A 24967-nucleotide genomic window follows, 5' to 3' on the forward strand; every position below is an offset into this window, starting at 1 on the left:
TAATCGTATTTTTAAGTAAAAATCCTTATTACCTGGCGAACCTTTCCTTGTCTTGCATACTGTCGTCCTCCATTCTGCCGTATTTTCCCCCGCTCGGGTCGTCCTCATCGGATCTGAAATAAGAATACAACAATAAATTTAGTAGAAATAAATAGTCACTCGCTTGATTCGGAAGATGAAAAATAAATAAATAAATAAAAAATACATCACCACAACGATTTCAATCGTCGAACACTAGCTATTCAATTTGATTTCGTAATAGTTTCTTTTTAAATTCAATAGCTATGTAATACAGTTGCGACAGGTAACTAGGGAAAGGTGGGGCGCGAAGGATCCCCTACCGCTAATTATTTTTTGTGCATACAAAAATCCGTACATACAATGCTTCTTCAAAACAGCAAAAACTTCAACCTGATGAGTGCGCAGGGACTAAACCCGCGAAGGCTGTAACACATACATACTTCGAAATACGCATAACCCTGTAATTCTTGATGCACATGCAACCGATGCATGATCGCGGCATTGCCGCGTTATAAGAGGACCGAGTATATCACCTTAATGCGGCGGGGAGGTAAGGGAAGAAGAATCGCGGGTTGGCAGGGGCAGAAAACGGGGAGAGACGAGGAGGAGGATCGAGATCAGCGCATCCGGGTACCACGCGGATTGAACCTCTTGGGCCCCCCTAGGTATAAGTAGATACATACACGCGCACACCCTGCACTTCTACACAGGTATGTATACAGGATCATCCTCGATTCTAACCATCAACAACAAAATGCAGCTTAACGCCGTGCGGTGCGGTATGGCGTTACATATATATTATATTTATATATATATATATATATATATATATAAATATATTTAGTGCACTGGTTGGATGTATATGTAATGCCGGCACCGAAGCCACTGTGAGAGAAATATGAGAAGAGGCGAATGGCGATTTATGGAGTACGACGGGCAATGATGCGCCTCGAGCATCCTATGTGAACCCATGTCAGCTGTACTGCCCCAAGTATATTATAAGACGTTGTTCGCCCGTACGAACTGCAGAAAAAAAATGGATTGATTTAACGAGTCGGGAAATTAAATTAGGGTTTTTATTTTTTCTAGAATAAAAAATCAATATACCGAGAGTTCTTCTTGAAAGGACATGCTTGACAATTGCGACTCGTCTAGTTCGTAAGCGTAGCCAGCTTCGTAAAAATGTTACCAGCATGGTGGCTAGAATGATCGTCGATCCTAGGGAATTTGTTCTGGTCAGCGAAGGTTTGCTTCAGGCTGCAAGCTCGGAAGTCAGCCAATCAAAATTAAGTAAGTTGAATCGCGGGCGATAAGAGCTGGTCTTTTCGAGAAGAACTCTCGGTATATTCTTATTTTCACGTTAAATACAGAAGCTATTGCAATATGATATGTAGAGTGATGATCACACGACCGAATGGTCCGTCATTGCTACAATGTAAGGCACATGCGTTAACATTCGAGAGGAATGAATTGTTTGCCAGGGCGACCAACCGTCAAAATTTAAACCACAGATCGCCGCGGTGTATGTAACCTCAAAAATCGGTGTTGAACACAACTGCCAGGAATAAGTGTTAAACTTTTTGAGGTTACGTTCAAGACGGTTGGTTGCCCTGGCAAATATGGAGGGTAGAGGTAAGGAGGACTATCTCCGTGTATAAAAAGTCTCCGTAAAGTAGAAGCAAATTAAGATGGCGTTGCTGCAGCAAAGCTTTACAAAGCGCGAATCAGATTGTGACCCTTATTGCTTATGAGCGCCATTCTGGCGACTCGTTCAAATACTACTTGCTGCTTTTTGGTGGAAGCTTTTTCAGTTAAACACCCATATGAGATACTTCTCCTTACCTCTACCCGCAAAACCAGCAAACGACTGCTGTCGGATTGTAGCGCATACGTATTAAATTATAACAGACGACGGGCCATTCTGTCGTTAGCAATTCACACTGTAAGTATAATTATACATGCGGCAGACTGTGGCTATTCGTTCCGTTTTTTTCTTTCTTTCTCTTTCTCATCTGTTTTACGATACAAAAATACCGTTATCGGTACTCGATTGCCTCCGATCGTGTACGCGACATGTATATATGTATAAATTATTTGCACGCGTGTGTATATATAGTACATCTAAATACGTCAGTGCAGGTATCTTTATAGTCGCGGATATTGTATTTAACGCGTCGGTACAACCCGTATATAAAATATGTATATACGTATTAATACTGGGGAAGTTTAATATCCGTGCATATGCGACTGTAACGATTTCTTATTTCTTTGTTTTTCAACCACTACTGCCACCCACGTTCTTTCGTATTATTATTCAGTTTTTAACAATACTTTACAGTATACAGAAATTTAGCAACTGAATTTTTCGCGTGTACATATTTTAGATCAATTTTCGGGACAATTATGGCTGGATATTGAGGTGAAACTTCTTGAGCGGGTGTAACTGCAGAATCTTGTGAAACGCAATGTTTTGAAACGCTCTGTTAACAACGCAATGTTATGAAACCCCCAAACGAGTCCTACCACCGGTCTTTCTTTTACGCGGAACATCGTGCTTCCACTCATTTATACCCGAACACAAAAACTTATTTCAGTAGTTTGAAGCCACGGTAAGTCACTTATATTTTGTTAGAAAATATAGAAAGATATAAGCTGGTACAACGTGTGCTACAAATATTATACATATATGTTTCATGTTTCTATTATATCCGTAAATACGAATGCATATATGAGTATAATGTATGTACACCGTGGGAATTAACCAGCCAATGACCACAAATCTCTATTACGTGACGTGATCAACCAAGTTTGCGTGTACATCGGATCGGTTTGTAACATATGTACCGTGCAATAACAACTATATGTTAACGTTTAGGTACAGGAATTATATTTCAAATTACCGCGCTATAATTTTACCGCTCGCCATTGATTTTTTCATGATCCTTTCGTAATAAAAAATAATTTTTTTTCATCAAAGTTATCAAATTGAATTATAAAACCTTTTTTTTTTTTGTACAGCAATAATTGTCCGCGGTATTTCAAACATCTCCTTAATTTGAGTGAAAAAAACAATATTGTTAAAAATTAACACAAAACGAATGAAGAGTTAATTTCATCAGAGCTGTAAGTCGTCATTTTGACTGAAATGGTCAAGGTGTAACTGCAAGAGGTCGTATATGGCAGTGTGTTTACACTCGTTGTTACTCAAAATTTCAGCTGATCGTGCAGCAACAATTATACGTATATTTGGTATATTAAACACGAGTCGCGAGTTGTTATATATACTGGAACCGACTACCTGATACGCGACGTAACACAAGATCGCGATTTATAACCGAACATTTCTCTTTGTATTCTCATTATACGTTTCGATATTTTTTATAACATTTTCAGGAAAATTCAGGCTTTCATTTAAATGTAAAATCGTTACGTATTATGAATGAACTTGCCCGACTGCAACTACCTAGAAATCATATATATATATACATATATATGAAAATAATAATCGTAGAATTAGTGCACTCGAAAAAATGATACGAGATCGTTTCCTTTGATAGGTGAAGATTCGGCGGTACTTTTACTATATCCGCTGAGACCATAAAAATGCCAGTTTCTAATGTTACGAGCGTTGTTCATCGCGACGGAGCAGCCGGCCATACGTGTAATACTAGTGTAAAACAGGCGTTACGGTATGCATGTGCAACTGCGGGTATAATAGCCTAAATACCGATTAGATATACGCATACAAATGCCTGTGTGTACACATTGTATAATAATGCACGAAGCGATTTCACCGTCTCGAAACCAACACGAGGAGAAAAAGAAGAATTATGGAATGGAAAAAAGAACGAGAATAATAAAGTAAATAATAATAAAATAAAATTGATTTAAAACAAAAAACGGAAGAAGAAAAATAATTACTATACGTATATAATCGGTGTGATATAGAAAAGTGAAAGATTACGATGTTTAAATGTGATATTATACCGCGAGGAAGTTGCATTGCACAATCATGTAAACCTTGTGTGTACCAACACTGCCCATATTTTTATGCTTTCCTTTTCTTTTTCATGCGCGTGATTTTTACAGAATGAAGAGAACGTGTTTTTCCAGTTTTTCTTGTTTTGATTAGAGATTTCAAATTTTTTTTTACATTAAAAACTTCTTCGTTTTCCCTGGTTTTCCAGAAAACGTTTCAGCGGATATTTTATGAAGAATGATGTGAATTAAACTGCAGGAAATTAAAAAAAAAAATAACTTAAGAACGGAAAGGGAAAAAATATAATCTATTAACAGTAAACCTATGCTTGGCTATTTCATTAGAACGAATCACAGAATAAAAATGGTCTGGTGACGCAATTGTTAATAGATTTTTTTTCATTTCGAAGAGATTAACGAATTGCAATTGATCGATATGCTACAATAAGACGTGCTCCTCTAATAGAAATCTGTAACGAGTTGAAGAGAAAACACATATCGCTTTGTGAAATTCAGTTTTAATAACACCTTTTCTGATAATTTGATACTGAATTTTCGGACAGTGGTGCTTGATCCTTAAAAGTAAGATATAAAAGCGCTTGTTTTACCGCGATTTTTACTATGCGGAAATACATAGGTGCATACATTGAATTCCGCGATATTTTACGACTAAATGCATTTATTGCGAGTTTTAAAGTTGCCACGGGATATGTTATATGCTGTCTTAGAATTTTCTGTACAAATTTTCCTTTCAGTATATGATCGAATGCCCCGAATGATTTGTCGAAGTTTTTAACAATCTTATAGTTTTTATTTTCTCTGATTTTTGTCTCATACCCCGAATACCCAGTTTCAATTCCCTAGAAAAATGAGAAAAATAGCAGCTGCATCTGCACTTCGGGTGGTGGTTCAAGTATTTTACAACTGACGATTACATATCTCCAAGTATAAAAGTCAAGTCACCGACGAAATAATGGGAAGAAAAAATATGGAAATTCTGATTATTTCAACACAGGATCTGATGTGAGAACTAATCTCGGTAGATACGAGTATATGTTGAACATAATGAACATAATTCTGAAAAGTAGATCTCGCTAAAAAAAAAGAAAAGAAACAGATCACACATCGTGTGTTTTATGAAGGTTTTGAATTTTATTGACAAACATTATCAAACCGGAACAACAAAGCAGACATTTTATTTTGAAGCTAAAAAGTGAGGCTTTATTGTGATTTGTGCACAATCATCATGAAAATTGAAATAGTTAATGACATTTTTAGGATGAGCAACTAAATTGACAAGCGTCGTTCGGCTGTTTTTGATGTTTGAAAATGTATTCATTTCAATAATATTCCTCTCTGCTGTGGCGCCCACAGAATTCGCGTCTTCTTGACGATGCCGCCTTATATCGTTAAATGAGTGATTTGGCGGCGAAAATTTTGACTTTTTTTAACGGTAAGAGTGTAAACAATAAATATCCGTGGTCAAAATTAATACCTTTTACCATGTAAAGAAGAAGGAAATAGGGCAGAATGAGGAGCCAACTCTGTTCACCTACGTTTAAATCAGACATTCTTCGACACGATGAAAATTAAAGTACCGAACAAAAAATGTAATCTATCGCTACAAATTACATTTTATTCAAAGTCTTTGTACTGCACTCATATACCCGAGATTCTAATTCGGAACTAAATCACGGATATATACAAATATTCGCTAAAACCGTAATGTTTGAAACGATATGAAAATTTAAGTTTCAAATGTCAACATTTCCAGGTAAAACGAAAATCTTTCACCATTCCAGATTTTCAAGTAGATTGGCAATCTTGCGTTCTGTAAGAAAAACGCAGAGTGGACTTTTTCAAAGTATATAGTTGGGTGTCAATCCAATACTATCTGGTATTGAATTTCCAAATTCACAAAAAAAAATATATATATATATATATATTTATAGTAGTCCACAGCTGGCAATTTTGATAAATTTTAACACGAGTGTTTTCTATAGTGCGATATGTTTCTCTTTCACGAGGTTCTTCTTTAAACAGCTTTTCCTATACTTTCCACATGCCATTCCATAAACCGATTAAATCATGATATTCGCAATTACCGGCGCCACTTCGATCCGTGGCACCCTGAATGATAAGCGTTCATTGGACATGTTTCGGTGAAGTTTACCTTCTCCTCTTAGTCTGCGCGGCATCGGACGGTGTACCTTGCATCTGGTGTATATGGTGCGGCGACAAGGCGGCGTTACCCTGAGGGTACGAAAGCAGCTGAGAACCGGGGGTAGACCCGGAGTGTCCACCGGATACTGGAGCTCCAGAATTGGGGCCCAGCTGGTAGCCGATCGGGGCCGAAACCCCGGCGTAGGAACCGGAAACCGGAGCGTTTCCAGAACCCTGATGAAGTCCGACGGCATAGCCCGCGCCACCCCCGGCGGATCCACTGCCTCCGTACATTCCGTCGATGCCAGGGTAATCTATCTTTATTGGTGGGGGGGGGGGGGGGTAAGAATGGATGGATGGATATCGGACAAAGTCTTCAGGAGCGGCTGTTTTTTCCCCTCGATTCTTATCTCGCACCTCCTGTAGGTCTGATTCGCTTTTTGGCCTTGAACCCGAGGACTGTTATCACATTATTATCATCCGACGATGGTCCGGGCGGCGCAAGCTTCATTGATGAACGAGTAACACAGCACACAGAACACAACAGCACCTTGCACACCGCATCCGCGGGGTTCGCGCTGATAATGACAGTACCGATCCGCGATTCGAATATCGGTTCCAACGACGGTTAACCGGGAGAAGTTGTGGTAACCCGCACTGCACACCACCCACAACTCGATCCAACTGACTGGTGCTGATTCTTCCACCATACCGGGAGCATTATGTGCGCTGGTGGTGCTCCGGTAAAGACTATCACTTCTCCCACCATTAAACCGCCGCGTGCAGTTACTACTCAGTCTATATCCCGTGTGCGGGTGTCGTCCTGTACTGACTGCCTCCTCCGAGTCTAAGGAGAGGAGGACCTCGGCTGTTCCCCGTTCCTTCGACGAGTCCATCTTCGGATCTTATAATGCTTATGTGTAAGCGAAAAACGAAGCTTTTATTCGATTTCTTGGACTCACTTGACCGACGCGATAAGGCGAGCGTGATCGGGTCAATGTAAAGAGACACCTCACGGACAACGAGGCGTTGCCGTTGAGCATACTCGATGTTATTGAAATTTCCAATGAGCTTGATCGATGATACAAATTGTCGCTGCAACTGATATTACGATCAAGAAACGACTGTAGGTTGATTCGATATTCAGCATTAAGTCAACTTACAAATGACTCGGTAGTCATTCACCCCTTAAGAAATGAGAAGACGAGGATGAATTCGGTAACGTTGCGGTGTAAGGATGAATGTTTAGGGAAAATCGTTACTTCGCACCTTTATGATTGTCTGACATTTCATCGATCCAGGATAAACAAAACGTAGTCATGTATTTCGAAAAGTCATCTCTTTGAAAGTCATTAGGAAATTGCACGATGATGATTTTTTTCTTATACGTTTCGTTACGTAAACGTTACTGACTTCAGCCACGTATAATATTATTAAACCTCTGCAGTAGCAATGAATTGACGTTTTCATCAAGCTTGATTGATCAGAATTTTAAGAATTAAATCATACTCGCTCGCCTGGACGACTTGCAATGAATTGAAAAACATCGTAAGAACTGCGTTGGCTGGTTCGCGGGTTACGCTGTCTCTTCGATTTCACCCAATTTTTTAATTTCTGTCTTTCGAGATTAAAACGTAAGACTCAAGTTCAAACTAACGTGGATTTTTTACTTAAAATTTGTGAGTAGCGAATTTATTTGCCGTTGAGGAAATTCAACCACTGAACTCAATTTCAGTGACTTTTGCAGTTACACTTTACGAACCTTGCTACATATTACGAATCTTTTCATCCGGCTTCTATAAACTCAATACACCATTAACTCTTAAATGCACAAAAATGAGAGATCTGAGGGTCCTGCAAGTCTCGAATAAATTGGATAAATGTTAAGATTTTTAGTTGCTAATAACTGTCAATAATTTTCCGTTGCAATATTGAACTTGTGTTCAAAAAATCAATACCTGTGATAATCAATTCATAAGTCACCAATGTCATGACTTTTCCTAACTTTCCTCGATGAAGTTATGATTTGTCCCTGTCTAACATTTTTAACTTCGTAACCATCTACCTAAACTAGATTCTAACTAAAAAAAAATTGGAAAGTTTATTCTTTCTTCTTCCGTACCTGCCACAAAATTTTCTACCCAACCCAACAATTCCCCATCTTTTCTCTGACTTGCCCGACCATTTTTCAAATTCCCAGTTCTCGGTTTTCTCTGTTGAGTCGCCAACATATGACGATATAATGTAATAAAAATGACGATAAACATTATTCACATATATCCACCTACACCTTGGAATCCAAACACGTCTTTTAGCAAGCACATATGTGCAGATTAGGGAAAAAATGCCTTTACGGATTCCGAGGTTTCGAAATAACCGTAAAAAATGGGAGATTATGCCGCGTTACCCAGAAGAAGCAAATCTTCCTGACGATCAGGAAAAATTCTTCAACGCCCAAGTATGAAGCACGTCGCGAGTAAGTGAAGAGGAGGGAGTTACCGGCCATATTTTGACTCCCGCCACTCGCGGACAACTCAAGTTCCGTGTACCGTTTGAGAATTAGGAAGCCTACCTAGCCTGTCGGCGAGTCATAAAACGACTCGAACTCCTTTTGTCCGAGCTGCTTTCCCGAAAACGTTAACTCGCCGGGGACAATAAGGGGGGAGGGCAACGTGCGGTCTAACCGTAACTGATCTTCTCTACGTTCCTCACTTGCCTGCATGCTGTACATGTACCACGGTTAACGGGGTCTCCTTACTTTCCTCCTCCAGTACTTCTGCCGATCTTTCTTCCTTTTCTTCTTCTTGGAACGACAGTTTGGTCCAGAGGAGCGAAAAGGATAGGGATTTAGAAAAAACAACGTACCGTGAATAATGCCTCGGCAAGACGTTGCCTCGTTTTTTTACCGCCTGGTTCACACCTCGGGACTATACATCATTACAACAATATCGGAGAATATGCGGCCCCGCTTCCGATCTCGATTCGACGTTTGATGAATTTATTTTTTGTGCACAAAGATTTTTTTCTTCATCTCTTGGTACGCTGTGCAAATTAGATCGCATAAAAAGGTAACAGAGGTTTCTGTGCTATTCGCTCGGTCGGTAACGAGATACGAGAAACTGCGGTCTATTAGAATACGAGTAGACTAGATAAATCGGACGTGATATGTTGTTAACAATTCCTCGTTTGAGTTGATTGAATCTGACAAAAGTATAATTGGTTTACCAATTGCCATTGACTTTTCCAAGAAATTAATCAACGCAGCTGATATCGGAACTTTTCAAGATTGTTGGACCGCAGATCGCACGCGAGTCTACCGATGTTTTGTACACGGGGGCAGGATTAATGCGAGATAGATTTTTAAGATTGTTATTAGTACTCACCCTATACTGCCAGCTCTGCGTTTTTCTATTATCTTGCTTGGGTCAGTCCCTGAAAAATGTGATGAGGTTAGAGATGAACCGATTAAAGATGAATGGTTGTTATTATTAGAGAGAATTTTCAAAGCTACGGATGACGTTTAACCCGCACAAAAATTTTGGAATTATTCATCACTGTAATGGAGATTCGCTCTGGTGCGAGAGGCTGATTATTGGTTAAAACACTTCACGGAACAACGAGGAAAATAACGATTGAGTTTTATCGAGAATGAACAACAAACTGACTTTGGATCTGGCGTGTATGCAGGTATGTAGTATGTACAGTATACTAACGTTGCGTTAATATTATTAACTGTTTATCGTTACCTGGCATAGAATGGGTGATAGCAGACATCTGAATAGTAAACATTCAGGTTGTATTATTTGTTTTACACCATTTTGACACAATAACAGACTGTGCGTTATAATACGGTGACGCTTATTCTCGTACGTCGTCAAAACTGGGTGTTTACAACGAGGGGTTACGCCATTTTGTAATTTTCTTTTTTCCTGGCGGACACGGCATAGACTAGACTCACGAAATTAAGCAAGAAGATAGTCGTAGACGTGTCGAAATACGGCCCTAAGATTGATGATACATGTTCTTGCCTATAGATGGCGTTTCGAGATTTCAAAATGGAGGACCAGAACCGATTGGAATGCCTGAAAATATCACGATTAGTATCTCTATGCTCACTTTTTCTTGCCTTTCCGTTGTGGATCATACCCATACTTATGGATCCTTTTCCAGAAGCCGTAAGCAGATTGCAGAAGCTGTAGCAATATCTTGTTATGGCTTTTGCAGCCTGATTATAGCTTATGGAATTCTATGTACTTCGGCCTTGAAAGGTACTTATCTTGATTAATATCGAAATCTATGCGGCACTGATGTGGAAACGCCGTTGTCATGGCCGAAATCATGTTATAATTTCATTTTTCACATTTCCCACCATCCAAGCATTCTGATTAATTTGCAAACTTTGGAATAATCTTCCAGCACAATTTTACAGGCAATATCAAACAAAAATGTCCGAATACGCTTTTGTCTTATGCGAGAGTGACACTAGGGAATGTATTTTTGCAACAAAAAGTAATTCAATAGCAGGAATCCATTTTTTATCGTTATTGTTGCGAAAAACCAACCTTTTTTCGGGTATTTATATTTGGCATTGGAATATGTCGAATTGCGCTAACTGCGGTATTATCACATCGGTGATGCGTAGGCTTGGATAATAATAGTTAGAATGGATAATATTTAACGTGGTCAGTAGAGACCGTGGTGTGAGTATACTAATCCGACTAATCAAGAGTCTACTGAATCTACTGAACTGAATTGACAAGCTCTACAACATTAGTGTAAGGAGTATGCACTACGTTCTATGTCTTCTTATTCTTCCCTACGGCTATCTCCTTTTCAGGAATGTGCCATCTTCGACATGTCGGAGATATCTGACTTGATCTGACTAAGTAATTTAGTTAGCCGTTACCGATGTCGACAATGCCATTTTTTGGCCTCATTTTTCAGCTGTTGCACGACGATGTCGTCGCAGCGCGACATTTTGCTGGTATTGACAAGCAAGTGCAATATGCATACTTTACAAAAATTTATGCATGTATAACATATTTTTGCTATTACATATGTAGCGTCTCCATATGCATCCATGGATATAAATGAAAAGCAAACATTTCAATACATACAATTCACGTATAAAGGCAGAGTAATAAAGTAACTGGATTTTTAATTAGAGATTGAGATTTAGTGATAATACGATTCGTGGAGCTTGATTTACAGACAGCTAGATAGGTTCTATTGTGATCAGAAATTGCGATGAAACAATTTGGATTTAATAATACGTTAGTTACGTGTTGTATATATGACGTTATGCCAGCGCGCCAGCCGTACGCGTTACACGAGCAAAGACTATGCAGCTTGTAGATAGCTGCGAGTGGTGAAATGAAACTATATACAACCATTGAGTACGTGAGGTAGAGTTTATTATTATCCAGAAAAGAGAAAATCGTTTGACCAGAGTTCACTTAGCATATGTCGTATAAATATTAGATGTGTAATTAATTTCATAGGATGGAATAATGCTAAGGAATGCAACGTTGTGTACTGACATACGCCAGCCGGTAAAACGTAACCTGGGAGTTCTGCCATTATACATTGATGCCTTATACCTACTACGCCACTTCCGCCAACTCGCTGGTGATCAAAATGGACGCCTTTGTGTCTATTTTCTTGGTATTCATACCCCGTAAATAAAATAATCCTTAGAACTAATCACCCCCGCATTCTAAATAAGTACAAGGTGTCTCGTGAAATGAGAGTGACAAGTGCATGGTGTTGATTGCCGTCTGTTTTGTTACGATATGACTTGAGGCCTAAGAGAATCATGTAGGCCACAGCCGCGGATGACAATTGAGTGGATATTTCGCTGCGAGAAAAAGTCTTTTCGTTCAACTAACCGAGACACCGATGGACGTGAAAGATCGGCAACCTATAATATCATCACGCCGTATTATTTTCGACTAAAGAAAATACACCAGCATCCCGCCAAAACAGTATTGGCCACCGCGCATTCCAGCGTATAAATAATCAGCGGTATTGCTTGGTAAGAGAAATATCATGCATTTGATAATCAAACCTAGCTACGCATACCGAACTTGACTTTTCATAACTTTCAAAACTAGTATTGTTTTCATTCAAGAATCGAATAACACCCTTACCTCACCCCCCTCAATATGTCAGGCTAACTTTGGCGCGATTATATTTCGTTAATTTCTAAACAATATTACAAATAGCACAAATTGATGCGAATACCATAGCATCTTTAATCATTTTTAACCACGTTTGTTATGCAATGTTATCATCTATTGCTCCGAACTAGTTACCACGATAAGTTGATGACTTTTCTTGATTTAATGCACATATTTGCATGCGATGATACCATCGTCTATAGTTATTGTTTATTTATTTCACAGTTCACTCATTTAGCTTACCGAAATTAGTTCTTAGTTTTATTTATTTTGCATGCTTCTTTTTTCAATTATGTAGCCTTTTTTTTTGCACATTTCAGATTTTTACATTATTTCAAGATCACAACCTCGGCGCCTCCTTGAAAATTTGCGACAACGGTAAAATGATACATTAATGATTTATCTATTACTTGACAATGAACATCAACTTGTACGTTAGTTAATAATTATCCATGTTGTTCAGTAAAAAATGTAAATTTAATTTAAATTCAATTGTTGCAGGTAGTAACGGGCCGTACTTCAAACATGAATCGACTGTTGCAGGACCCTAGAGCGTCATCTAAATTTGGCTGACTTCTTAGTGACAGCAACAATGGGAACTTAGAGAGACTTTGTTGGGTTCCCAAGCTTGGTAGAAAGTTTGAAGACTCGAAGATATTATTGATTGATAGTGCGCTTGTATGTAGCGCTCCGTCGAAAGTTGGTATTCCGCTGCTGCATCTACAATATCGAAACGTCAGAGACGCGGATATAGCAGAGCCGAGAATCGTTTAGTTTTAACGCAATCCATCTCTGAGGTGAGCTATTCAGAGAATTTGGAATAATTGATATTGGGGTGGAAGCAAAAACGAACAAAAAATACCAGAGAAAAATAAATTTATCGTTAGGGCTGTAATGCCAGAACAAATCCTAGCCAAAATGAATGGGGTTATACCGAGTGTACCGATAACTACCCTTGCGGGCATAGCAAGTCTGACTGACTTGTTACCAGAGATGCCTTTGCCAACGCCGCTTCCGCAGACTCTGACAAATAAATCGCTTTTGTTTCATCCACGTGTGGCGCAGGAGGCGCAGATACTTCTTAGTGCAAGGGATGAGAACTTAGTGCCTCAGTTAATTCTCTCTCTCTCGCAGACGTCCTCAGACCACATTGAGCTCAAGGACCACTACGCCAACACCGAGCAGCTCGTAGATCCCCAGCAAAATACACCGGAATTGCTGAAAGCGATACTTCAGATAAATCCCCACGTGTTTAAAGGGCCACAGTACAACTCTCCGCGGAACTGGACAACCCAAAATACTTCGCTGATGCACCCCAATCAGTCGCCAGCCAGTTACGGACAGTTTTCACCATCTTATTCGAGCCCGTCAGGATCACGCCACACTCCTCAGGGCAGTCCTGCTCATCCGGCTGCTGCGCGCATCGTTTTGCCACCGCCAGGAGCAGTGGCCCAGCCACAGCATCCTCGGATGAGTATCGCGCCTCAGAACCACGCCGAACTTTCGCAAATGTCACCATTTGCTGTTCCCTCGCCTTCTCCAAGAGCCACAGTCATCACAGAACAAACCAGAGCATCGACGACGCCGCAACATATGCAGGAAGATGTCAACTGTGTGAATCCAATTTCCCAGATGAACCCGCAACAAAATATTTACTCCCCGGCTCATCTCAGCTCACCTAATAGCGCAATTACGTCTCTGGGCAACATCACACCTCAGCATCACGTCGGCGGTCTCACGCCTCAGCACAATATACACCATACTTCACCAATGCACGCTGGAATTCCTACTCATCATCATAGTATGAACGTACAACAAAGTATTTACGATCCTGTACTGAATCAGCAGCTACCTCACCCCTTAGAATCCCACCAACTTGATAATGTCAATAACAGCGTTCAGGATAATCAACAGTTCATTCTGGATCCGGTAACTGGCTTTCCGGACGTTCAACTACCTATATCGCATGATTTGGACGAGAGGCGGAATCCTGCACAAATGCCGATCCGGGATGTCATTCATAATTTGCAGCAAATTCCGGTTCACCCTAATCCTAACCTGTTAGTAAACGAAGCAAACGAAACTTACGGCTCACCACATAGAATGACGAATCCTTCGAGCATTCAAAATAATAATCTCGCCAAGAGCGAAGTGAGCCAAGCAACGCTGCCACTGGCAGCTACGCCAGTGGAAAAAATGAAAGAGCCTATTGTTATGTTGAAAAGATTGTCACTGGCCGATCAAGCTCTGATGCAAAAGAGCCTCAGCGCTTTTGCGGAGAAATCTCCGAACCTTGCAGCAAAAATGGGCATTATGGGAGGCAACAATGAGGTGAAGAGTGATTCGGAGAGCGAAGAGGAAATAGGCAGGAATAACAAGCACTTCAAGGCACGAGCCAGGGAGAGACAGGTCCAGAAAGAAAAAGAAAGAGCAGAGCGAAAGAAAGGGGAGGACAAGACCCAAAGAAGACGCAGGAGGATAGTAGACGATGATGACGATTATAGAGAGGACGAAGAACCAAATTCACCGACGAAACCTAAGATCAGGAAAGTAGAAAGAAAACTAGTTCCAGTACTGCATAAACTCAGCGTTGAGGAGCTTATGGACACTAACACGTATCAGAGATTCAACAGAACTATAGACGCGATATTTGAAAACACTGAAGACGCTGCAGCAACAGCTGACCTTGACGATGACGGCGACGTAGCTCCTGAAATGCTCATATCTAAATATCAGCTTCACGACTTATGCAGCGAAGCTGCCAAGCTCAAAGGTCTTGGGGCTATGGAATCTATCCCACCTGACCGCTTGGTCAGACTTCTCAACATATTGGAGAAGAACATACGTGACGGCGCTAGAGTCTCGCCACTTGCTGATCCAGATGATGACATAGATGAAAGCCGCCTCTGGATGGAACTCGCCATGGAGAGGGTGCAGCGTGCAGTTGATGCATCACTTACCGCTCTCTACATCATGACGTCACAAAATATGTCTAAGCATGTTTACCTTGAGGACGTTATAGACAGAATTGTGCTGTTTATGAAATTTCAGCTACAGAACACGATTTACCCTTCGTTTGACCCTGTTTACAGAATAGACTCTAAAAACAAGACAGAAAATTTTAATGCCAGTGGTAGAAAAAAACGAGCCCATACTAAAGAAGTAAGGGAGAAAAGTATCCTTGGAGTTTATAATAAAATGCACGTGCTTGTTGGTCTGCTCGCCGAACTCCTCAGTATCCAGGTCTTGACCGACACAAGTGTGCTACATGCCTCTACTCTGGGTGTTGCTCCTTTCTTTGTCGAATCTGTGAGTGAGCTGCAGCTGAGTGCGCTGAAACTTGTAACAGTTATTTTTACAAAGTATGAGAAACACAGGCGATTGCTACTCGACGATATTTTGGCCTCAATAGCACGGCTCCCAAGCAGTAAAAGGAGTCTTAGGACTTACCGACTGAACTCTGAAGATTATATACAAATGCTTACTGCTTTGGTTCTTCAGCTAATTCAATGTGTCGTAGTTCTACCGGAGAGTTTAATGCCACGTGATAAACAGGCGAGAGATGACGATGAGAAGAGTGAAGAAAAAGAGAAGAAATCCCACCAGGTTGACATCGACGTTCTTATACTCAACAAGTACGAAACTGCGACAAGAACAGCTGGAAATTTTTTGAATGTTTTCCTAAACAAATGTGGAAGCAAAGGCGAGGAAATCGACTACAGACCGTTGTTTGAAAACTTTGTACAGGATCTGTTGGCGACTGTTAACAAACCTGAATGGCCTGCCGCTGAACTGCTCCTCAGTCTTCTGGGGAATTTGCTTGTCAGCCATTTTTCCAACAAAGGATCTGACATGTCGCTCAGGATAGCGTCCATTGAATATCTTGGCGTTGTGGCTGCCAGACTGCGCAGGGATGCAGTAAACTCGCACTGTAAACTGTCGACAATCGATCAGATAGTAAAAGACATAAAGACTGAACAGCAGAAAGACACTGACTATGAGGTGACAAAGGATAAGGACATTGTTGGGATCAGTGAGGATGAAGAAAGAACGATATTTCTGCAGAGAGTGCTAATCGATTATCTCGCAGTAAATGGAACGAACGACGCTGCTCTAGGATATGCGAGGCACTTTTACCTAGCACAATGGTACAGAGATACCGTAGTTGAAAAATCTCGCGTTGGCCAGACAAAAAATACGCCAACAAAAAAGATGCAGAAGAAAAAGTCAATAAAGAAAAATAGGCATCTCAGCAGCGATGAGGAAAGTGAATCGGATGAGAATGAGTGTGACGCGGATGAGAATGACAACAATGAACAGAAAAACTCAGAGTCATATCGGCTCATTGAACTAAAAAAGAAATTAATTATAAATAAGATAAGACCTTACAGTCATTCCACCGCTAAAAGTGATATACTACAAACTTACATCGACTATAAGTCTGCGGAATTGATATCACAGTACCTTGCATCGAAGCGGCCCTTCTCACAAAGCTTCGATCGCTATCTCAAGCAGATACTTCACGTTCTGACTGAATCTTCAATCGCTATTCGCACCAAGGCAATGAAATGCCTTACAATGATTGTCGAGGCTGATTCGAGTGTATTGGCCAGAGTTGACATGCAGCTTGGTGTAAAACACTCGTTTTTCGACCTGTCCACGTCTGTTCGCGAAGCAGCTGTCGATCTCGTTGGTAAATTTGTCCTAAGTAGGCCAGAGCTGATTGACAAATACTACGATATGCTCTCCACGCGAATTCTTGACACTGGGGTCAGCGTGCGAAAGCGTGTCATCAAGATACTCAAGGATATATGTATGGAGTGCCCAAATTTCCCCAAAATACCGGAAATATGCGTCAAGATGATCAGAAGGGTTAACGACGAAGAGGGAATAAGAAAACTGGTCATGGAAGTGTTTCAGAACATGTGGTTCACTCCTGTCAAGGAACGACCTGTTGTAGATTCCGAGGCACTGCTTAGAAAGGTGATGAACATCACAGATGTCGTTACTGCTAGCAAGGACATGGGACTTGAGTGGTTCGAGCAGCTCCTGGTGAGCTTGTTCAAGCCTAAAGAGGACAAAGAGGATAGCACAAAGACAATGACTGAGCCGCCTAAGGCGTTGCTCACAGCCTGCAAGCAGATCGTTGATTGTCTTATCGAGAATGTATTAAGACTTGAAGAAACGGGCCTTGACGATGCTGAGAAAGTTGAGAAGAAGGGCTCATCGCAAAGGCTAGTAGCCTGTTTAACTACGCTATATTTGTTTGCAAAAATAAGACCGCAGCTCCTCGTCAACCATGCGATAACGTTACAGCCCTATCTCAGTCTAAAATGCCAGACCCAGGGTGACTATCAGATAATAAGCAGTGTCGCTCACACGTTAGAGCTTGTTGTTCCGCTGATGGAACACCCCAGCGAAACCTTTCTGGCTCAGCTCGAAGAGGATTCTGTCAAACTGATTCTACTCCATGATAAGTCTGTTGTTGCAAGTTGCCTTTCCTGTCTGGGATCTATAGTAAACAATGTAACGAGGAATTTCAAGCTGATACGCGATTGCTTTAAGAAATATTATGGACATTTGACCGACTACAAGTCGTTGTATGAGAAAAATCGTACCAATCCGATTCTGCAGAAGAATAGACCGTTTTTCAGACGCGCTTTGTTCACTGTCGGACTTTTGCTCAGGCATTTCAACTTCACTGATAAGGAAGTAACCGAGGGCCTACCAGAGAATATAAAGGACCAAGTTTTTGAGACGCTGAGCTACTTTGTGCATCAGGATAACGACGACATACGATTTTTCACACTTTCGGCTATTGGCTCATTGTGCATCAGGCACTACGAATTCATGATGACACCCGAGCTCAAAGAACTTTATCACCATTTACTCACTTCCGAAAATGCGCCCATCAACATGCGGTCACAGGTCCTCAACAACATTGAAGTATATCTGCAAGAGGAAGAAAAGCGAATGATAAAACAGGATCAGGAATGGGCTAAGCTGTCCAAGCAAGAGAACCTCAAGGAAATGGGCGACGTTTCATCGGGTATGGCTAGTACGGTAATCCAGTTGTACCTAAAAGAGATACTGGAGTCGTTCCTTCATATAAATGTATCTGTGAGGCACGCTGCTCTCAAGGTAATCCAGCTGATATTGGCTCAGGGTCTCGTACATCCTGTGCAAATAGTTCCGTACCTGATTTGCATGAGTACAGATTGCGAAAAGATGGTGAGTCATAGTGCCGACAAACAACTGCAAGACATTGAGAAGAAATATCCAGGCTTCATACACATGAAGTCACAGTTTGGAATCAGGCTGAGCTACCGGCTTCAGAAGATACTGCAAAACGACGATACCGTTAGAGGGATGAGAATAAAGGAGGGGGAATTTCCATCTGCTCTCAACGGTTTTCTGTACACCATACTTAGGAATACCAAGCAGCAACGGAGGGCGATTGTTCTCTCTTTCCTTAAACAGTTTGACGAAAGTGCGAAGACAAGTTTGTCACAAATGCTTTATCTGGCAGACAATTTGTCTTACTTCACTTACCAGGTTCAGGATGAGCCATTGTTTATCATCCATAATATCGACATCATCATTTCAATGTCTGGCACAAATCTCCTACAGTCTTTCAAGGAGGCCCTGTTGCCTAAGGAGATTCATCCCCAGCAATCGCAGGTGCAGCAACAGCAGCCACAGCAGGAGCATCCCTCGCTTATGAAATTTGGGCCTGATGGAGAACCACTGGCAATTCCAGTTTTACCGAATATTGAGGATGAAGAGGATGACGAAGAAGACGAGGAAACGATAATGGCAAGGTTACCGGAAGACACGACATTACTCAGGGAGTATATAACGGCTAGTCAAGGTTTTTTATTGCTGCTTACTCTGAGACAGCATCTCAAAGATCTTTACGGATTCACGGATGCTAAAATTGGACAGTATTCACCTTCAGAATCTGCGAAGGTCTACGAGAAGGCTGTTAGTAGAAAAAATAATCTCCACTTCCGGCCTAAAGCAACGCTACAGAAACTGAAAGATGGTACAAATAATGATGAGCTGGACGAAAGTGGTAAAAAGAAGTTGATAAAAGAATACCTCGACTTCAAGCAATTGATGCTCAAATTTGATCCTGAGGAACCCGATGAGGAGGGGGGAAACCCTGAAGCTTTACAAAAAGCCAATCAAATTGATCCAACTGCTGCTAGCGGTAGATTACCAACTGTTGCAGATATTCACGCCACACCCACTCACTCTATGAACAGACAGCTAAATGAGAATCAGATTAACATGAGTAACCCTGCGGTTCAAGTTAACTCTGTTAATTCAATCCCCGCAGCTCCACAGGCTGCGGCAACCACCCCACGTGTACCTAAACTAACCATACACCCCCACAGCGAAAACAAGGACCACAGAAAACAGCATCGTACCCATAAAACGGAAAAGGTTAAAAAGCACAAGAAGAAAAAAAGGAGAAGAATTTCAGACAGTAGCGAAAGTGCTGAGGACTATAGTGACCCTGATTTTCTAGTGTGAAAAACGAGTGTAAATAACTAAATTATCTATATATATATATATATATATATATATATATATATAAATTATATATATAAATTATATATATATATACACACACTAAACAATCATTCTTCTCATTTAATGAAAAACGTTGACATGCCAGATGCGTGTTTTGTGGGATTTTTTTCTTTTCTTTGTCTTATTTTTTATTATTACTATTATTATCCCCGACGCTCATTTTCGAAGGCGTTTTTCATGCCAGATGTTTTTTTTCTCAATTTTATTTTTTAATCTTGCTTTTTTCGTATTTAGTGTGCAATAGGACACAAGAGTGCGGCGACGTGCTAAATATGTGACACGGAAAAAGTTTGACCCAGTGAAAAATGGATGCGAATAAAAAGAAAGAAATAAAAAATTATCATAATACAATGAGACTATTTTCGAAAAAAAAAAAATAATTAAAAAATGATAACGTAATCATCTATTCTTTCTAATGGTCAAGTTACAGACGCAAAGGATTTATCGTACTAATGAATCGTTTGTACCTACACTGTGTAATGTGAGAAAGGAAGATACAAAAATTCCACACAAATTTCAGGGGGAATAGCTTTGCTCGGATGCTATTTTATTTTAGTACACTTTTCTTTTTCGAAACCTTTTTCACGCAATCATTCTTAATAAGCTCTTTTCTTTTTATATTTTTTTTTCCTTAGACATACAACATTGCTATTTATTATCTCGATCTCATCCGCTGATTGGCTTTGGTAGGAGAAATATTTTTTATCCGATGCATTGAGATTTTTTTTCTTTCCTCGTCAAAACCATCTCGACGGAATATTCCGAGCCAAGTTTTTCTCCGAGATCCAAAGTACAATAGTCTCGTTACTAGATTCATTTCGATAAGATTTTTATGTAAATAATAATAATAATAACAATAACAGTAATAATAATAGTAATAATAACAACAATAATAATAGTAATAAATATGAAAATTACCGAATAAAATAATGAAAACGAAAAAAAGGGACATTGTAATATTCTTATTGGTTTTCTTTGAAAGAACTAACCTGAATGTGGGGATATAAATATTGAACTGAAAGCTTGTTTCATGAATCGAAAAAAGAAACATGCCCACCACATAATCCACGCTGTCTCTGTCTCTTTCTGATTTAAAAATCGTAATTGCGAACTGAACTGTGCGATGAGAGACTATGGGGTAAAACTATTCTCGTGTATAATAGGCAAATCTCATTTCTTAAAGAAAGAGTGTATGTAGTAAATGCATTATCTATAGATATATAATACAACAAATAAAGAGTTATTTGTAATATGTGTACATAAAACTTCGCGTATATAGGGTTATTTTATTTGATTTTCGTGCCAAATTATGCGGCGGTGGTAGCAGCTTTGCGAAAAGTATTTGAAATCTTGATGGATTTAAACAATCCATTCCGGTGTCAAATATTTGACGACCTCTAACAGTCGTAATAATTATTAAAATCACCGCAGCACAGTTTGTCAAACGAATGCTATTTGATCCGTTTCAATGTTTTCTCAGTATAATAAGTTTTGTACGTGTGTAGATTAACGTTAAATATATTATATGCGATAGATTTGCGATTCTCCGAAAAAGAAAACCATGAATTAATAATTAAACGAGAAATTAAATCAAGTCGATTTTTATAATCAGTAAAAGATCTTCAAAAGCCAATTATTTTGTCAAATTTATTCTTCTGTCTCTTTATTTTTTTTCCTTTTGAACGCCAAACTGTTTACCAGTAATTTCATACGTATATAAAACTCGGGAAGGGGGAGGAATCCCAAATATTTTTCTTTCGACTTGGACAAACATTTTTTTTTACACGAAAATAAGGGACTTATTACCATTGAAATGCAAGAGAAAGCGCAGAAGTCAGAACTTTTATTTTTTATTCACTTGATTTATATTACATATATTTATATTTTTTAAAAATCGCAAACAATCTGCTACCATTCTGCAAACATTTTCAGAGCGTGTACATAGATAAAACGACTTGCGCACTAGAGAAACAGAAAAGAAACGAAAGAGGAAAAAACACGATAGGAAAAGATAAAAAAAAAAAAAATTGGCTCGAGAAAAGTTGCGCAGAAAAAAAGACTTGAAGGAAGAACGGTTCGCTTCGTTTTATACATATTATATATATATATATATATATATATATATATATATATATATACAATTTGTTTTAATAAGGTTATCTAAAAGGTACTTCTAAAAAAAATCTATTATATACACGTATATGCTAAAATGCATACTTGTATATACATAGTTCTACCGATAAGAATCTAACTCGTAAGTATTTGAATGAGCTGTTTTCGCATTACGTTGTACAGAATGTTGCTGCCCAGACTAGAGCGATTGTGTCCAATATAACATTATGACGACACTCTTGTATTATAACATTATCACATAGCACCTATGTTTTTGTATTTGGTAATCATAATTAAAAAGAAAAAATATGAATAAAATAAACAAAAGGTAAATAGAAAGTATGTTATATATTTGAGTAAAGTCGAAACGGCGTTAATATGTTACCCGCAACAATTCACCTGCTACGTGATTTTCATTAGCGTTTCTTTCCTTTTATCGCATACTTTACTGTTGTTATTATTGTTATTGTTGTTGTTGTTGTTGTTATCATCATCATCATCATCATCATCATCATCATCATCATCATCATCATCATTATTATTATTATTATTGTTGTATACGTTATATCCACACGATATAGGTACATAGTTATTAAATCTTATGGAACCCAGTATAACCCTAAAACTGTTTTGGATAAGAATCGACGCGCACTTACTCATAACTTATTATGTAAATCGTATGAAAGAAAAAAAGGTTCCGTTCGTATGAGAGAAAATAAACACATATGTGAACATATTATACAAATACGAGAATTTTTATACTGAAGACATGAAATTTTCATATGTGGTTATTGCAATATACATATACGTTATCTCAGATCCTATCACATTTACTATAAGTCTTCGGTACCATTTTCATCGCGGAGGAGCTCTGAAAAGAAGAATAAAATTGAAGTCAGAACGGGAAAAAAAAAATAAATAAATAAATAATAAACAAAATTCACTAGTCATTCGTTCCTACTGACAATTTTTGGATATCTTTGATGTAATTGACTTTGCCAAAGGAGTCGTCCGCCTTCTGTTCCAATTTGCATCTCTGCTCCCAGGCTTTCGTTGGTAAAAATAAAGTCGTGACCGAGGAGACGTTCGACTTTAGGGGCCTTGAATCAGGAGCTACAGAGTTAGCGGAACTTTGTCGCCAAGTCTTCAGAGAGCTAAGCCTTTTTCGAATGAATTTTTCATCCTGTTCTCTGAATTACGAAATTGCGCGAATTATAAGCGGGTAGGCGAATCTATTATAGGTAACCGTAGTATCGACTGTTTCCCACTAAAGTGAAATGAAGAAGTGGCAAAAATATATACCTGAAGGACTTCAACAATTTCAGTGATTCGGACCTCACGTGCGTACGAATCTCCTTTCTCTGTAAGTTCGGATCTGACCTCGATTTTCTCGCTGTCTCCCGGTCATCGAACTCTTGAAGTTTAGTCTTAGCTTCGTTTCGCAGCGCCTGCCGTCGCCTTCTCTCCTTATCAGCCTTTTCAATCTCTAGACGTTTCTTCTGCTCATCGTTCACCGCAGCCTTCCTCGCTCTTTCTGCCCTCCATGCGTCGATTTTCTGCTTCTTTTCTGCAACACTCGCTTTTGTGTCAGCGCTCCTGCATCGAGGAATAGATTCTTTTCCACCCGCAGGGGCACAACCATGAGAAAAAGAGGAAGATTCGTTCCCTTCCGTTTCCCCGTTGGCTTTCGGTTTGAGGTCCTGTCGCCTTGACCGCCACTCGGCGATGTCCTTCTTGCGTTTCAGTCGCAATTCCGTATACAGCTTGTACCACGCTTCGTGGTTTATCACTTGCTCGTTTGTAAGGTGAACTCGTCGCGCGCGCATTTCGGTCACGAGGTTCGGAACCGAATCGCACTTCCTCCTTACCTTGAGAAACTCGGAATGATCATCTTCGGACCATCCTTGCGTGTGACCGGTGCGAGCAACGAGCTCAATGAACTGATCGTTTACCCCGGTACGAGTCGGGCACTTCCGTTCTCCGGTTCGTTTCGGAGCTCTGTTTGTGTTTCCGGTGAAAAGTATTCTGTCGAATGCTCGTTGATCGGAATCTAGCGCCGATTCTTCTTCGCCGAGTTTAGCGAGACTTTTTTCCACATCCTTCAAGACCTCGATCTGGTTTGACAGTCTCATTAGCCGTAAACGAAAGTCGCTTATATCTAAAATGACAGGTGAAACGGTATATTTAATAGTGTGGGTTCGTTTTGGGTAGAGCAATTGTACTTCAAACACTCGCCTAGATTTCGAATCGCCGAAGGATCAGTTTGCTGAAGCATCAATTTCACCGATCTTAACTCATTCAGAATACCGAGGGTCGTCCACTCCAATTTCTGCAAGCTTGGCTGCCTGGAACAACGTGCGAAAACGAATGTTTGACGAGCAAATTGGAGAAGGTAAATATTTGATATGCGCACTCTTACCTTTCATCGAGCGTTTTTATCCGGTACTCGGTTATTTCATGAATCATATCGGTGTCAATTTTCATACGCTTTATCGTTGACGCAAGATCCTTTTCCAAAAAATCCTCTTGTAGTTTCAACCTTCTATATTCCCTCGAGGATTCAATTTTTTTGGTCAAAACAGGAACTCTCTTTCCATTATTCGAGTCACCCCTGACTTGCGTCGGGTTCTTGTCACGCCTTTCTGGACTCAGGGTGCAGTTCTTATCCATACTTGCAGTGTTCAGAGTTCAGAAACAGTCGCGGAACACAGCGGTCATATTCTTCTATTGCCGAGCTTCTGCCAAGCCGGCAACGCAAATGAAAACAAACGTATCTCTATGACGACAAGTGGCAACAGGTGGAAAAATTCATTGCAAGGGCCAATCATCGTTCGATGGAACCTTCGATCGATATCTGCGCGCGTAATGTGCGCTCGACTTTAACAAAACGAAAAACTGTAGAGTAATCGGGGCAA

The 24967-nt window shown here is 39.9% G+C and overlaps 3 protein-coding genes across 6 annotated transcripts in view; 1 reads left to right on the plus strand and 2 right to left on the minus strand.

Moving 5' to 3' along the window:
• LOC124300122 (aryl hydrocarbon receptor nuclear translocator homolog) overlaps positions 1–10084 on the minus strand; it is a 27697-nt gene extending 17613 nt beyond the window's left edge. For 2 of the 3 annotated variants that reach the window (XM_046753814.1, XM_046753813.1), the window contains exons 1-2: positions 6173–6838; positions 33–113 (exon numbers count right to left, since the gene is read on the minus strand). In XM_046753814.1, coding sequence (XP_046609770.1) covers positions 33–113; positions 6173–6456 — 365 coding nt within the window. In that variant the 5' untranslated portion in view covers positions 6457–6838. Of the gene's footprint in view, positions 1–32; positions 114–6172; positions 6839–9545; positions 9595–9908 lie in introns of those variants that run through there. The other variant, XM_046753815.1, reaches the window with a different exon arrangement.
• Positions 10085–13173: 3089 nt separating this feature from the next.
• On the plus strand, positions 13174–22733 carry LOC124301371 (nipped-B-like protein). The gene has a single exon (XM_046756307.1). It carries the CDS (start codon positions 13236–13238, stop codon positions 19878–19880), a length of 6645 nt encoding a protein of 2214 aa, XP_046612263.1. The 5' UTR covers positions 13174–13235; the 3' UTR covers positions 19881–22733.
• Positions 20578–24722, minus strand: LOC124301377 (coiled-coil domain-containing protein 112-like). 2 transcript variants are annotated; one of them, XM_046756338.1, is made up of 5 exons: positions 24472–24722; positions 24288–24397; positions 23355–24210; positions 23018–23242; positions 20578–22923 (listed from the first exon to the last, which is right to left on the minus strand). In XM_046756338.1, exons 1-5 carry the CDS (start codon positions 24720–24722, stop codon positions 22908–22910), a joined length of 1458 nt encoding a protein of 485 aa, XP_046612294.1. In that variant the 3' UTR covers positions 20578–22907. The 2 variants fall into 2 exon arrangements, with proteins under 2 accessions (XP_046612294.1, XP_046612293.1); XM_046756337.1 differs by having other exon boundaries at positions 20578–23242.
• Between the last annotated feature and the right edge of the window lie 245 nt (positions 24723–24967).

The sequence above is a fragment of the Neodiprion virginianus genome, chromosome 3, assembly GCF_021901495.1.
Source record: "Neodiprion virginianus isolate iyNeoVirg1 chromosome 3, iyNeoVirg1.1, whole genome shotgun sequence".
Classification (NCBI taxonomy): Eukaryota; Metazoa; Arthropoda; class Insecta; order Hymenoptera; family Diprionidae; genus Neodiprion; species Neodiprion virginianus.

Bases quoted from the DNA above. Each gene is read 5' to 3' on its own strand.
- LOC124301377 (XM_046756337.1), bottom strand. From the start codon at position 24,722: ATGGATAAGAACTGCACCCTGAGTCCAGAAAGGCGTGACAAGAACCCG. The intron at 24,398-24,471 runs GTAAGAGTGCGC...ACGTTGTTCCAG, and splicing joins ATAAAAACGCTCGATGAAAG to GCAGCCAAGCTTGCAGAAAT. The intron at 23,243-23,354 runs GTATATATTTTT...TTCGTAATTCAG, and splicing joins AAATTGTTGAAGTCCTTCAG to AGAACAGGATGAAAAATTCA.
- LOC124301371 (XM_046756307.1), top strand. From the start codon at position 13,236: ATGCCAGAACAAATCCTAGCCAAAATGAATGGGGTTATACCGAGTGTA.